Below are 15,612 nucleotides of genomic sequence, written 5' to 3' on the forward strand. Positions count from 1 at the left end.
CAGAAGAGAAAATAGAGAAGAAAAAAAAAAGAAGAGTGAGAGAAAGACGCGCGTCGCAACAGCCGTCGTCCGTTACCGAAGCGGTGGCGGGTGCAGTGACGGCCTACAACAGATAAAAATTCGGTGGCAGGCTGCTTCCGCTGCAAGCAGCGCTGACCAAAGTCCCAGCCCCGTAGGGCCAGGAACAGCCCCCCATCTTTCTAAAGACATGGCAAGAGCCTCATGTGTGTTAATTCTTGTAACCCACCCCCCGCACCTCCGATACACATACTCTGTCGCATCATGCTGAAGCAACAAAATTTCGGCGCATATTTTTTAATTGGAATAGTGCTCAAGATACTAGTGTATGTTACAGCATGGCATTCCCCTATGTCAGGTATATGATTAATAACGTTTTATGTAGTTCACCTCGATCTAAACCAGACCATGGACTGTCAAACCAAGCACAGTCCGTAAGACTAACAATGTGGGAATAACTGCATATGAACTTGACATTTAAGTGACCTTCAACATAACTTTAGCCGTCGCAATGATGTCGTATGATATATGACGCATCTAGCTCGGGTGTATGGGGGTGCGTTCAGTAATATTAGCCATGAAAGAGCATGCCGAAACGTCATGGAGACCTTTATCATTAAGAAACGAGTGTCGGAATACAATGCGCGGAGGCGCGCCAAGATCGCGACTTTGCAAAACAAGGTATAACAGTTCTAAGCGCACCCCGTGTTCAAGTAGCTCTTGCGCTGCCAGCAGATGTCTGGGTGTGCGCGCAATTGAATAAATTTGTTGGGAGAAACACAACTTTACTATTGTTTTAGATGGTATTAACAAAGGTGTGATCCGGCTGTGCGCGCGACATTGGTGATATAGCGAGTATTTCGATATAGCCGTGTTCGACTAAACAATGAGTCGGCAGACCGTAATATAAGCAGAGTTTTGCCAACTTTGCTAACTTTGAAGCCCTGCCAATTCTTGCCAGTCAACTGAAATGTCTTGCTAAACATTTTGTTTCCGGAAAAGAAATTACGCAAGAAAAAAATTTGTTAGTTCAATTAAGGCTGAAACTAGCCAACACTAGCCAAACCCAGGCAGGTTCGCGTCGTTCTGATAGTTCTGATCTAAGCCAATCCAATTGAAATTCTTTCTTTACGTCAAAATGGCAGCGACCACGAAGCGTAAGCGTCTAGGCGTGAGTAAAAACCGCAAGAAATCGTGGATAAAGCATAGCGACGTCAACGATGTGGAGGCATTCCTCGAAGAGCAGAGATTTGATGAGCGCATGGGCGGCCCGGTGTCCAGCAAGCCGGACGAGGAGCTCTTCTTCGTCGACAAGTTGCCCGCTGCGCCGAAAACTCCGGCCGCCGATAAGAAGCTACGCAGAAACCGCAAGTTAACATGCTTCCGCAACCTCGAGCCGAGTTCGAAGGTGAAGGCGCCGATTCAGCCGCGCCGTGTGCGAAATCCAGACGCCCGCAAGCCCGCCGAAGTGCGCGAAACGCAGCGACAGCGCTTGGCCCAGCGGCTTGCAAAAGCCGCTGTCGATCGGCTGCGCAGCGTGGCCCGGAAGGCCAAGCATTCAACGAGTAGGTTCGACTTTGCTGGGCTACACGACCTCTGGGGTGACGAAGACGGCGCGCCGCCCGCCACGGGTGCTCGTGTTCCGGAGCACCGCTACCAGAAGCCTTCGCTGCTTCCTGCCGTGGAGCCACCGCACCCGGGAACGTCTTATAACCCGTCGCATGCCGACCACCAAGACCTGCTTCGACGTGCGGTAGAGATTGAACAGCGGAAGCTGCTTGAAGAACGCCGCCTGAATCGGCGGTTAGCGATGCCGGACAAGCGCGACTGGCCCACCGATCAGGACAGACTCGCCGAGATGTCCCAAGGACTCTACGACCAAGACGACGACGACGATAGCGGCATCGAGCAGGAGGACGAGGACGATGAAACCGTGAAAGATGTATTGCCCGCGGCTTCATCTCATCCTGCTCCTAAGACCCGGCAGCAGAGGCGTCGAGCCGCCGAGCAGAAGCGGCTGCGTCGCGAAGCCCAGGAGCGCAAAAAGGCTCGCGCCCTTGCTAACGAAGTGTATCGCATTCGGACGTTCAAGGCGGAGCTGCGACGCCAGGCTGAGGCGTCGGAGGCTCGCCAGGCTCGCCGTCGACAGCGCGAGGTTGACAAGCTCTATGGTGCCCGTCGGCTGAGCGCTTACCGGTATGAGGAGCCTGAGCTGCCGCTCAAACTGTCGGACGAGCTGCGGGAGTCGCTGCGCGAGCTGCGGCCAGAGGTGAACGTGCTCGAGGATCGGTATAAGAGCCTCCAGCGGCGGAACGTGATTGAAACGCGGCGCCAACAGAAGAAGGTAGTCAAGTACAAGCCCAAGAAGAAGGTCAAGCGTTCGCACCGGCTCTTTGCCGAAGAGGATGAGAAGAAGTGGAAAAAGGAGCTTCAATAAAAGTCAACGCTGTGATGATGGTGATGGCAGTGATTTGTGGCTTTAAAGGTTTGCCACGACCGAGTGCATCACATTGTCTGTTGCGAATATAACGCTTAAACAAAGAGAAATATCAAGAAAAAAAAAATACGAGCGGAAAGCAGCCTTTTCAGTGCATAAAAGGGTAGAGGGTAGAGCCACCGCAAACCCAACTCCATCAGGTAGTCTCAAAATTGCATTCTCTCCATTGCAGGAGCCTCACTTTGGCTGTGCGAAGTACCACTTGGCACCCACTCGTGGTTGCCATTGCCCTAGGAGTTAATGCAGTTAACACCGAGAGCGCTTGCAAGACAGACGTGTGAGGAGAGATGTTCATGCATTGAAGTGTGCAGCATGCTAGCCCACAAATCAGTGGCAGTTGCATTGGCTTTCAAATGTCTCCCATTGGCACAGTGGCGATATCCAGCCATGTGTGCAGCGGCCCCAAAATGTCTTTTATTGAAGCCACATTTGCTTCTCTTTCCTCATGGGCATTGCTGACGTGCTGGAAGACGGAGCAGCAGTGTGCCCTCGTCTCTTGCCCAGGAATATTCTCCCTTCCTGCCTCTGCCATTCGCTCTTGCTGATGTAGCTGCTAATGTGCTTCCTTTTTTTCTGTGCTTGTACTAGAAACTAGCCAGCAGTAGTGATGTCTCATATCTGTAGTGCAGCACAAATCATCATGATACGAGAAAGGCCACATGATATAATTTAAGGGTCAAGAGTACCTTCGGTACAGAGAAATCGCAGATGTTTATTTGCAAAAAAAGGGGTAACCGAAGTAAGTTTTATCATATAAGTGATGGTTACAGTGAGTGCAGAGTGAAATGGATGGTCACAATTATATCCATTTGTAATCTGGTGCAATCATTGACCGAAGTCAAACCATTGTTGTGTTGAACGTCTGAGCTGGAATTTCCCCCCACTGTAGCACCAAGCCTGGTACTGTGGGTGCATAAGAAAAATCACGGTATCTCAGCAGCTTTGGGACTTGAACAGAATGGGAAATCTAGGGAAAGAACTTGCCAAAATTGCTTCAAGGCATGTACTGAGCTAAGTATTCTGGAGCATGAGAAGACATTTCAGTTTCATTTTTTAAAATAGCTGCCTTTGCAATGGATGGCACCAGTGTATGTGTCACAGCTGTTTTTTGCAATGGATAGAAATAGTGTATGTGGCACACACAGGTGCCCCAGTTTCAATATACTGGTAGGGCGAAAAGCTAAGCATCAAGAGCAAGTTTGCGAAATTCTGTAAGCCAACTTCTCCACAAAAATGTTTTTCAACCAAAACCTCATGTTCACTGATGGCATTCACGCATTTTTCTTTTGAAAAGGAAAGGGAGAGATGCAGCTTATACAAGAGAATTTGTAGCACTACTCGAGTGAAGTAGACATCATTTCAGTTCCATTCTTTTAAAATAGCTGCCTTTGCAAGAATGGCATCAGTGTATGTGTCACAGCTGTTTTTTGAAATGGATAGAAATAGTGTATGTGGCACACACAGCTGCCCCAGTTTTGATAGACTGTTGTAGGGCGAAAAGCTAAGCATCAAGAGCAAGTTTGCGAAATTCCGTAAGCCAACTTCTCCACAAAAATGTTTTTCAACCAAAACCTCATGTTCACTGATGGCATTCATGCATTTTGAAAAGGGAAGGGAGAGATGCAGCTATAAGAAAATTTGTAACACTACTCAAGTGGAGTCTGTTGGGGCTACAAACTGTCTGAAATATTGTATTGTTCCACAAAGTTCTTATTTTTTGTGAATGTGATGACGTAGCGTTTACTATCCTGCTTACTAGATTAAACTCTTTTTGCAAGTGCTCGGACCATATTCTGTTGCACTAGTACTCCAATTTAGCTGGTTCCTCAAGAGCTACGTTCGAATTGCCAACATTAATTTACAAAAATGGCCATTTATCATGTCTGCATACGATCCCGGCAGCAACATTTCGATGGGGGTGAAACCAAGAGGTGTCTGTGTGCTGTGCAATGTCAGTGCACGTATCTCCAGATGGTCTAAATTACTCTGGAGCCCTGCACTACGGCACTCCTTTCTCTTTTACTGCTTTCACTCCCACCTTCCTCCCTTCCCATATGGCATGGTTCAGGTGTCCACAGAATGATAGATGCTGAGTCTTTCCTTTCCTGTGAACCAATTATGTCTGCACCACCACTAATATTGTGCTGCATAATCATTCACCAAATTTGATATTGCTTTTTTATTGTGCGATGTGCTCAGTGTGAAAGGATGAATTCATATTTGGTTTCAGGTGTTGAGAAAAGAGCACATCTCTAGGCTGTATAAAAGAGATCCAATGAGAGAGTCTAGCTTTGAGGAAGCCAATTCCACACATTATAAAAAAAAATTGTATTGCTGATCTCTCTTCACTGCCATAACATAGAGTGATCGGATGCTTACATCGCATGTTTTCATCCCGCTACTATATCTCATAGTATGTTAGCATGATGATCATATTGTTACGGGGATGCACTTAATGTAACAGCACTGCGACGGGCTGAACTCGGCGCTGAGACTTCAGTAGCCGTGCAGTGTCCACTCTGTGAGCGTCGTCCTCTTTTTCAACGCTTCGTCGTGCCTGCGTTCCTTGATCGTCGTCTTTGTCAGTGAGCACATCCTTTGGTCTCGCGTGTCCCGGTAACACTACCCCCCCTCGGCAAAAGGCACCGTCCCGGTGCGTATTAGGCGTGCGGTGTGGAGGGGGAGTAATATGGCTTGAGGCGGGCGACATGTACAATTTCGGAAGTGGGTTTAGCAGTCGGTGACTTTGGGTGGAGAGGTGCAATCTCATAGGTCACGTCAGTCACAGGGCGTAGTACACGGTAAGGACCCGTGTAGTGGGGCAGAAGTTTCTGACACAACCCCACACGACGGCACGGAAGCCAGAGCAACACCAGAGATCCGGGAGGATAGTGCACATCGCGGTGGTGAGCGTCGTAGCGGCGTTTTTGAGCTTCTTGAGAGACGGTGAGATTGTGACGAGCAATCTGGCGAGCAGCGTCGGCTCGGGCGATGGTATCGCGGGCATAGGTTGTGACGGGGCCAGCGGCGGGAAGCAAAGTGTCGAAGGGCAGTAAGGGGTCTCGTCCAAAGAGAAGATAGAATGGAGAGTACCCAGCAGTGTCATGACGCGAAGAGTTATATGCAAAGGTGACAAATGGGAGACTAATATCCCAGTCGCGATGACTGTCGGATACGTACATTGCGAGCATGTCGGTGAGTGTGCGGTTAATACGCTCCGTAAGGCCGTTCGTCTGAGGGTGGTACGCAGTGGTGAACTTGTGCCGAACGGAGCAAGAACGAAGTATTTCCTCAACAACTCGGGAAAGGAAACAGCGGCCACGGTCGGTAAGTAGTTGACGGGGAGCACCATGGTGTAGTATGACGTCGTACAAAAGGAAGTCAGCAACGTCTGTGGCGCAGCTGGTTGGAATGGCGCGAGTGATCACGTACCGCGTGGCGTAATCGGTGGCCACAGCGATCCATTTGTTTCCTGATAAGGACTCGGGGAAGGGCCCTAGGAGGTCAAGGCCAACACGAGAAAATGGCTCAGTCGGAATAGCAATCGGCTGCAGGTGTCCAGGTGGCAGCACAGGGGGTTTCTTCCGGCGTTGACAGAGGTCGCAAGCTGCTACATAACGTTGGACAGAGCGGTAGAGTCCAGGCCAGAAGAAACGCCGGCGCACGCGGTCGTATGTGCGTGAGAGGCCAAGGTGACCAGCTGTAGGGGCGTCGTGCATTTGTTCGAGAACGGCAGAGCGTAGGTGTTGGGGAACGACGAGCAAGTGCTCAGCACCATCAGGTCGCATGTTGCGACGGTATAGCGTATTCCCATGAAGGAAGAACAGGGCGAGGGAAGATTCACGGCTGTGCGTGCGGAGGCGGTCGATAAGAGAACTGAGGGTTGGGTCCAAGCGCTGTTCGTCGGCTATGTGAGAAAAGTCCGATATAGAGAACACACAGGGGTCCGACTCGTGGTCAGTAGAGGAAGGGGGATCGACGGGATAACGGGACAGACAGTCTGCATCCTGGTGGAGCCGGCCTGATTTGTATTCAACGGAAAAGGTATACTCCTGCAAGCGCAGTGCCCAGCGGCCGAGGCGGCCAGTAGGATCCTTGAGGGAAGAGAGCCAACATAGGGCGTGGTGATCGGTAATTACAGTGAATGGTCGGCCAAACAAGTAGGGTCTGAATTTTCCAACGGCCCAGACGAGAGCCAGGCACTCCCGTTCCGTAATCGAATAGTTCTGTTCCGCTGATGACAGGAGACGACTGGCGTAGGCAATCACGCAGTGTTGGCCGCGTTGTCGCTGTGCAAGAATGGCACCAATCCCGTGGCCACTGGCGTCGGTGCGAAGTTCCGTCGGGGCAGACGGGTCGAAATGGGCCAACACAGGAGGATTGGTGAGAACAGCGATGAGGGTGGAGAATGCGTTAGCCTGCTCTGGTCCCCATGAGAAAGGAACGCCTTTCTTCAGGAGATTGGTGAGAGGACGAGCAACAGCGGCAAAGTTTGGGACGAACCGGCGAAAATAAGAGCACAGTCCTATAAAGCTGCGGACATCACGGGGTGAACGGGGAGATGGAAAAGCACTGACAGCACGAATTTTGTCAGGATCGGGTTGCACGCCGGTGGAATTCACCAAATGGCCAAGCACTTTAAGTTCGCGGCGACCAAAACTGCACTTCTTTGAGTTCAGTTGAAGTCCGGCACGGCGGAAAAGTGCCAAGATGGAAGAAAGGCGACGAAGATGGCTTTCGAACGAGGGCGAGAAGACAATCACGTCATCCAAGTAACATAGACAAGTCGTCCATTTGAAGCCGCGGAGTAAGGAGTCCATCATTCGTTCAAACGTAGCAGGGGCGTTGCAAAGTCCAAAAGGCATAACCTTAAATTGGTAAAGGCCATCGGGTGTGACAAAAGCTGTCTTCTCGCGGTCTTGTTCGTCAACAGAAATCTGCCAGTAGCCGCTACGAAGGTCGATAGAGGAAAAGTAGCGGGCTCCATGTAAACAGTCCAAGGCATCGTCTATTCGCGGCAGCGGGTAAACATCTTTCCTTGTAATCTTGTTCAGATGTCGATAGTCGACGCAAAAGCGCCAACTGTTGTCTTTTTTTCTAACGAGCACGACAGGAGAAGCCCAGGGGCTGTTCGAAGGTTCGATGATATCGTTGGCCAACATCTTGTCGACCTCCTGCTGGATGACTTGGCGCTCAGAAATGGACACACGATAAGGCCTCCGATGTACAGGTTTTGCATCGCCGGTGTCAATGCGGTGAGTCACAACTGATGTTTGGCCGAGAGAACCGGCAGCAAAGTCAAAAATGTCGGAGAAGGATAACAAAAGGTTGTGGAGGTCCTGAGCGTGTTCGGGGCTGAGGTCAGAGGCAATCATTGCGGAAATAGGGTCGGTAATTGTGGAGGGGAGTACGGGTGTTGGAAGGACGCTTGAATGTGGGCCAGAAGTGAGTGCACAAATGGTGCAGTCTGTGAGAGGGGACAAGGTAGCAAGGGATATTCCTTCGGGAAGAACTTGGGGTGACAGACTGAAGTTCAGGATAGGAAGGTAGGTGCTGTTCTGTGTAACGCGTACGATGAGATGAGGAAGAACGACGTTGCGGTCAAGAAAGACCTCGGTGATAGGGCAAGCAAGATAGTCACCGTCAGGCACAGGCGGGTAAGGTGACAGAGGTAGGTAAACAGCAGAGTCAGGGGGCAGGCGAGCGAACTCAGTGGAGCGAAGGCGGGGTGCAGATGGAGGATGTTCTGAGCAGACAGGTAGGTCCAAACGAAGAAGGCCGCTGGAGCAGTCGATAAGGGCAGAGTGGGCCGTTAAAAAGTCAAGGCCGAGGATCACATTGTGAGGGCACTGGTTGAGGACAGTGAACAAAACAGGGATGTGATGACCGGCAAGGGTGACTCGGGCAGTGCACTGCCCAGTGACGGCAGCAGTACTGCCATCGGCAACACGAACGGTGGGCGAAGCGGCGGGGGTCTGTACTTTCTTGAGGCGGCGGCAAAACGATGAGCTCATGATCGAGACTTGGGCACCAGTGTCAATGAGGGCAGAGACGGGAACACCATCCACGAACAGGGACAGGAGGTTAAAGGGCGAAGAAATGGGCAGTAGAGGATTTCCAGGTCGGGGTACCAATGCAGCGTCACCTCCGGGAGCTGCATTGGCTAGTTTCCCGTGAAGCGGCCGGCAGAGGACGGCGAGGAACTGCGGCCAGGAAGAGGTGAACGGGAACGGCGGGCTGGCGGGGAAGGAGACCGACTGGACACAGGAGGAGGCGGAGTAGTATCGGTGCGGGGCGGCTCATAACGAGGCGTGAAACGGGGGTGACCGTAATTGGAGTAGCGGTCAACGTAAGGAAAACGTCGAGGTGGTGATGTCCAGCGGCTGCGGCAGTGGCGAGCGATGTGGCCAATACGCGAGCACGTGAAACAGATAGGCCTGTCGTCAGGAGTGCGCCACTCATCAGGATTGCGGTATCGGTAGCGTGGCGCGTAGGTGTTGCGGGGTGTAGCGGTGGCGACCATGGGAGGGACGGAGCTCGAACTGTGTTGTTCTACGGTGTGGCTACAGGGGACGCCCAAGTTGGCAACCTCTTGACGAACGACGGCTTGAATGAGGGATATCGTCGCTAGGTTGCTGTCCGAGGAGGGCGGGTTGGATGCAGCAGGGGCGAGCGCTTCTAGTTCACGACGCACAATGCGTGTCACATTTTCAGTGTTGGAAGGTTGCCTTAGGGTCGGCAGATCCTCGCACGTGGAGGTAGGGGCAGTGTTGGGGAGCCGATCGAAGCGATGTGCAATGCGTCTGTGTTTGGCCTGCTCGAAATGTCGACAAACCTGCAAAACGGAGTCAACCGTAGTACAGTCCCGACAGAGTAGAAGATTGAAGGCATCGTCGGCTATGCCTTTCAGGATGTGCCCCACCTTATCAGGTTCTGGCATGTCTTTATCAACTCTTCGGCAGAGGGCCAGAACGTCTTGTATATACGTAATATAAGGCTCGGTAGATGTCTGGGCACGTTTGGCGAGGTCCCTCTTAGCAGTGAGTTGACGGCCAACCGGTTTTCCGAACAGGTCACGGAGTTTTTGCTTGCAAATATCCCAGGAGGGTATTTCTGCTTCATGCGTTTCGAACCAAACGCGTGCCGTGCCAGTAAGGTAGAAGATGACATTGGCCAGCATTAGCGTGGCGTCCCACCTGTTGTGCTGGCTAACACGCTCATAAAGCGAAAGCCAGTCCTCGACGTCGACCTCATCTGTACCGCAGAATGAGCCAGGGTCACGGGGGTGGGCTACGACGACAGTTGGGGTTGCGGAGGTAGATGGAGCCGCGTCGGTTGTCATCGTGACGGTTCCGAGGTGACGGCCACTGCGGAGATCCAGCGTCAGATTGTGTCGAACCCGCGACCTCCACCAAGATGTTACGGGGATGCACTTAATGTAACAGCACTGCGACGGGCTGAACTCGGCGCTGAGACTTCAGTAGCCGTGCAGTGTCCACTCTGTGAGCGTCGTCCTCTTTTTCAACGCTTCGTCGTGCCTGCGTTCCTTGATCGTCGTCTTTGTCAGTGAGCACATCCTTTGGTCTCGCGTGTCCCGGTAACAATATCAACAGGAAATCCTACAAAAGAGCCTCCTTAAGAGCTCAAGAGGTGCCTTCAGAGATGTCAGCATCATTAGAGAGCATGTATGACCCTTATGTATTTCGTTTTTGTTAATGTTATTAAATAAGTTTGCGTGGAGAAATAGCTCAAAATAATATATGTATGCATAGATATCCACGAAGCAGATCTGATTTAGGCTTTGGCCACCCCATGAAATACAGAATATTAATATATATACAGAATATTAATAATTCAGCTAAGGTGATCCAGAAAATGTATATTAACTGTTCCATCCACTTAAAACGACTGAACCACTTCATGGCAGTGGTATACTCTTTTCAGTCTTGTTAACCTTAGGAACAAATCTGGTTATTGCAGTTACACTAGTCGTGTGTTACCCTGAACTATCCATGTGATCCTTTGAACAACATCCCTCAAAGGTGATTCTTGAGCACTTGTATTCACTAATCAAAAGAGAGATGCTTACCTTGCATAGACATCAAACCACAACACAAGAGACTATCAATGAAGCTGAACAAAATTGGGATGAGTTACAGGGAAGTGCATCCATCCTCGTTGAGCAGGACAGCAGAAACTGACACACGGCGCCCCATCTTCCCCGCACTTACCTGGAGGCTCTGGTTGGGCATGTGTGATCTCTTCAGGCTTCACAGTGCCCGATTTGGTGTTCCAATAAAGACTCTGCCTTTTTGTGGCCACTCGATAGGCAGCAGTATTTTTCAGGTGTTACCACAAAGTGCTGTTTATTTACAAGAATTATTTTTAACTTAAAGATCACGAGTTCTATGCACAGCATTCCCTAGATGGTCCATTTGCTGGTCCGTGCTTCGACGGATGCGACGAGGCCGTTTCCAAGGATGCTGAAGTCTTCTACTATGGCCTCTACATTGGGGACCATCATGTCCTTGCCCTTGAGCATGTAACCTCCCATGTGGGACACCTGCACCAATGAGCAAATTCTGATTCGTCAACAGACACATGAATATGGCAATGCATTACCAAAACTCTTACAATTTACAGATGTACAAGGAAAGCTATGAAGATGCTAATCACCTTGTCTTGTCTTAATTGCCTTGTCATGATGCCCAACAAACCAACGTGGCAAGCAGAGCTAACCTGTGCCTGAAATTGACTATTTAAGCACTTGTAATGCCACTATGGTGTATACTACAGCATATGCATACTTGATGCAAATAAACATTATTGTTATTATTATTATTATATTTTTTCCCCACATTATGAGCTACTCTACTTCCTGTGTTAGGTGGGAAGGCTAGTTTAGAAAAGGCTACCACCCGTCTGGCCTTTTGCCACTAGTCTCTACGTATGTTAACCCGGTCTCACCTTAACTGGCTGGGGCACAAAGGCGTTTGGCTTCCACAGGACAGCCACCAAGTTGCCTCCGTAGCGGTCGTAGAAGAACAGAGCCAGCTCTCCATAAGCATCCTGCAGATGATGCAATGCTTTTTCACTTAATGCACATATTGCAGATGAAGCCAGGAAAAAAAAAAAAACTAACATGCTGCTTGCCATTTCTATCTAAGAGTCCTCAAACTTTTTTGCCTTAAGGAACCCCAACAGCCATCAATACGTGCCAAGGTTATCTGCCACTCCCTTCTCTGGTGACAGATCGGCGTAGGCACATTTTTCTACTTCTGCGGACACTGGCTTATCAGGGCAAATGGTTGCACTGATGGCAGAACTTCTCCCCAGTGCCGCCAATGCCATCAAAATGCCCGAAGAATGCTTAATGCGACAGGCGCACACTCTTTTGTCTTGGCTTAGCTCGGCTGTTCAGCGCACACCTCCAGTCACCACACAGACGGGTGCACAAACCCTCAACACGCATCACGTCACCTTGCGTGTCATGCCCCCTTTACACCTTTCTGCCAGCATTTTAGACATGCATAACTGCATGCCAAATATACACGTTTATAATGTGAAAATTCAGGCTTAAATAAAAGTTAACAGTTCCAACCAAGTTTCTTCTCACGGAACTCCAGCAACCTGCCTGTCAAAATATTCTTTTTTTGGCACCCACTAATTACCACCTTCATGAAGTGCACATTTATAGCAAATTTAAGTGTGAAACTCCCCAAGGCATTTCACTTTAGCATGGTATGATGGCCACACATGGCATTGGCTCTGGTTTAATCGAACCATCGTACGAACAACTCCACGCTGTTTCTGAACTTCACACCCATCACCACTGGGTGAAGTGAGGCCACACGCCATATTTTGCTCTTCTTCACTGGTTGAAGTCTATGGTATGGCATCGCTTCAGCCAAAGGCGAAGAGTGAGAAATAAAAAATGGAACTCATTTGAGAAGGCATCGTTATATCGACCTAGATTTGCAGTCATATGCAAATTAAACTGCATTCTGCCGCGAGCTGTAAAGCTGTGCGTGGTGTACAAAATGCTTCCAATACGAGCACAACTTTGGTGCTATGACCATATTTTGAAATGAATGAATGTGAGTGAGTGAATGAATGAATGAATGAATAAACTCTACAGGTTCGAGATTCCCTGAAAACTTATGTGAGGTTATTCGATCACGAATTAACTCGCGTACCTCCAAGGCCTGCACGTACTGGGCGACGACGTCAAAGCCAATGACAGGAAGGATGTTGCTCTTCGATGGCCTTAGGCCGGTCGTGACAGAGCAGTCAACGGCTGTGTGTGCCGTGGGAACCCTCTTTTCGTCCAAGTGGATGATCACGTCATATGGATCAAGCGGGGGCCTGAATATTTGCTGCAGACACACATAGTTCACTGTTGAGCACATGTTTTCAGAAATGGCAGTGAATAGAAGAGCAGACATGAACAACCAATTGCCGTGTTCCTTATGCAATCAGCTAACAGAAGCCAGGAGAAAAAAAAAAAAAAAGAAAGAATGATGCCACACAAGCCATCTGTTTTCCAAGGAAGTGCAGAAAAAGGTACACATAAAAAAAGCGGTCTCTTACTTTTTGCTATTTGATTTGCACAACACATTTTTTAAGACTGAAATGGCAAAACTAATGCAGTTAGTGCTGGCCTTAGTTGTCTCTTGCGCCATAAAGCTATTTAATGTTCACTGTAAATGAACACGAAGTAAAAAGATAAAAATAAGCCCACGCAAGTGATTTGGCTTAGACAGTGATACAGAAATAGTTGGTGACAAAGTTCTGTGTGTCGTATTCAAGCTAAATTAACAGTGTATATCAAATTTGAAAGGCGCGCATCAGAAATTTACACACAGCGCCTGTGTGTCATAGTCGAGCTTAATTAACAGTGTGTACAATGAATTTAAAAGCCATGCACAGTAACTTAATATATACAGCTCTGCCCAGTTTTATCTGCAACGCACTGCTGGATGCAGTTCATGCCAATTCAATGCTCCACAATAAGCAGCGCAAAAAGCACTATCCATCCGACTAGTAGTTAGACTCAGTTTCTTCCGTAACCAGACTCCCATTGCGGCATGACGACAGCCTGAATCACATTTTGTGCATTGCAAGTTGTACTGGATGTGACTGCGCCCATTTTCTCACTGCCTGCCCTCCTTGACTCACCCGGATGTCGGCTTCCATAGGGCACAAGATTTGTCCCTCCAGGACTCGAAGAGACTCTCTTGCCAGTGCTGCGAGGCGCTGCAGGATCTGCCCCGTTGGAGAGTGCCGAGTCCAGAGCGACGCGTGCCGCCCGTCCAGCGGGGTCGCAATGAACATCGGAGGCAGCGCTGACCTCTGGTTGACAAAGTTGGAGTGCAATTCCGCCACCTGGTCCCCTGCACGTCACCACAATCAACAAGTAAGCAAGTCCACTTTAGGATGAAACTCTTAACTGAAAATAGTCAAGCTAAGTTCTCTCTGTCTCTCTCTCTCTCTGAGTTCTGCAATCCTATCAGTCATAAAGCCCAAACTCAAAATATGATCTCTGCATTCTCAGCAGTGCCACATAGTTCATTTAAGGCTGCAACTGGCATGAGAGTCTGTTAGCCTCCAGGCATTGGTATAACCAGAGGGCCAGGTTTTGGCATGACCTCCGCAATAGTCACAAAGCAATATTTTGGTGTCTGATAATTCGGGCTTTACTATCAGGCACCTCGTAGGAACATGCACATATGCACAACTACTATTTCGGATTCTGAGGTGTCCAAAAGTTCGAGTTTTGGGACTGAAATAGAGGCTGGCAAAACCGCAGAGTTGGAAAGTTCCAGTTTCTTTTTTGAACCAACATAGATGAATGTAAATGCCGCTGCAATAAGCAACTGTGTCTTCCACGCTGCCCCCTCCAAAAAAGGTGTCACCATGGACTAAAATGGACTCAATCAGGGAAATCGGTTTGGATAAGCTTAGCAGTTTCCACACTTCATTGTTGCCACTCAAGTTAATGGCATGCTCTTTGTTCCTAATGAGGTGATTTACAAAGAACATATATGACAGTGTTGATAACTGGATCATGTAGCACAGGGACGAGTTAACTGAAGGAATATGTGAGAGGACTTTGCCTTGCAACGGGCATAATCTGACTGACGAATGTTGCAGCTCAGACAATGCTACCATCTGAAGAAGGGAAAGATAAGGGAGGAAAGGAGATATCGAAGGAATAGAAGAAACTGGTGCTATAACAGGTGTTCATTTTCACTTGCTTCTTCCCTCAATTTTTCCCTTATCAGGTTTTGCGGCCGTCACTGCATCTTGTCTACTACATAGAGCACTAGGACAGAGATAATTTCCTGGTTTGTGCAGCAGCTCACCAAACCATACTACTATACAGACATAAGCGTCGACATGTAAGGCTTCAACTCACTTGTGAACTTGTCCGCCAAGTTAATAATCAGGGGCTGCCTTGCCCAGTCATGGTTTGCCAGCAAGGCAAGGAACCGCTGAAAGCCCAGTCTGGCTGAGCTGTGCAAAAATAACAGGTGTCGTATGATTAGGGGATAAGTCTTCTATTGGCAAAGAAAAAATAAATATATTGGGCAACAAACACTTCAACTTCACTTTTAAGAGCATGATGCGACAGGATTAATGGCTCTTGTTTGCATACATGCCCTTCGCTACTCGCTTATTCATTAATCCCTTAATTCGTGCTTTCTATTTATATCGCACATACTATTCATTAGCATACAGCCGTAGACTATGACATTACGTGAAATACCAGCTGACCCAGATATAAAGCCCTGCTTTAACCAAGCCATAAATAAAGACGTGCCTGAGTGGCCTAGGTGTAGCATGTCTGACTTCGCACACAAGTGTCCCGAGGGCTTGGTTTCCACCCCATCCTCCCACCTCCTGCCACGCCATGTGGTCTCGTGATGTCACAAAAATTCCCGAGTATTTAGTGAACCAGCCATGTTACCTGCCAGAGCCACACTCGGTATTTCACTTACAATTTCAAAAATGCTGCATTTTCTGCGGAACAGGGCCTTTGCTGCTGCTGAATTAACTCTTTCCTTACCACAGAGAAGCATGGCTGTTTTTAATGG

At 49.0% G+C, this 15,612-nt stretch overlaps 2 protein-coding genes across 2 annotated transcripts in view; one reads left to right on the forward strand and one right to left on the reverse strand.

Moving 5' to 3' along the window:
- The first annotated feature begins 1,128 nt into the window (after positions 1-1,128).
- LOC146178464 (ribosome biogenesis protein NOP53) lies at positions 1,129-2,474 on the forward strand. Its single transcript, XM_084578294.1, has one exon. It carries the CDS (start codon positions 1,157-1,159, stop codon positions 2,453-2,455), a length of 1,299 nt encoding a protein of 432 aa, XP_084434420.1. The 5' UTR covers positions 1,129-1,156; the 3' UTR covers positions 2,456-2,474.
- Positions 2,475-10,791: 8,317 nt separating this feature from the next.
- Positions 10,792-15,612, reverse strand: part of Mat89Ba (nucleolar protein 6 Mat89Ba) — a 31,814-nt gene continuing 26,993 nt past the window's right edge. Inside the window, exons 18-22 of the mRNA XM_084578295.1 lie at positions 14,934-15,031; positions 13,694-13,908; positions 12,712-12,891; positions 11,483-11,584; positions 10,792-11,078 (exon numbers count right to left, since the gene is read on the reverse strand). Coding sequence (XP_084434421.1) covers positions 10,938-11,078; positions 11,483-11,584; positions 12,712-12,891; positions 13,694-13,908; positions 14,934-15,031 — 736 coding nt within the window. The 3' untranslated portion in view covers positions 10,792-10,937. The remainder of the gene's footprint in view (positions 11,079-11,482; positions 11,585-12,711; positions 12,892-13,693; positions 13,909-14,933; positions 15,032-15,612) is intronic.

The sequence above is a fragment of the Amblyomma maculatum genome, chromosome 9 (assembly GCF_055883805.1).
Source record: "Amblyomma maculatum isolate TAMU_Amacu chromosome 9, ASM5588380v1, whole genome shotgun sequence".
Classification (NCBI taxonomy): domain Eukaryota; kingdom Metazoa; phylum Arthropoda; class Arachnida; order Ixodida; family Ixodidae; genus Amblyomma; species Amblyomma maculatum.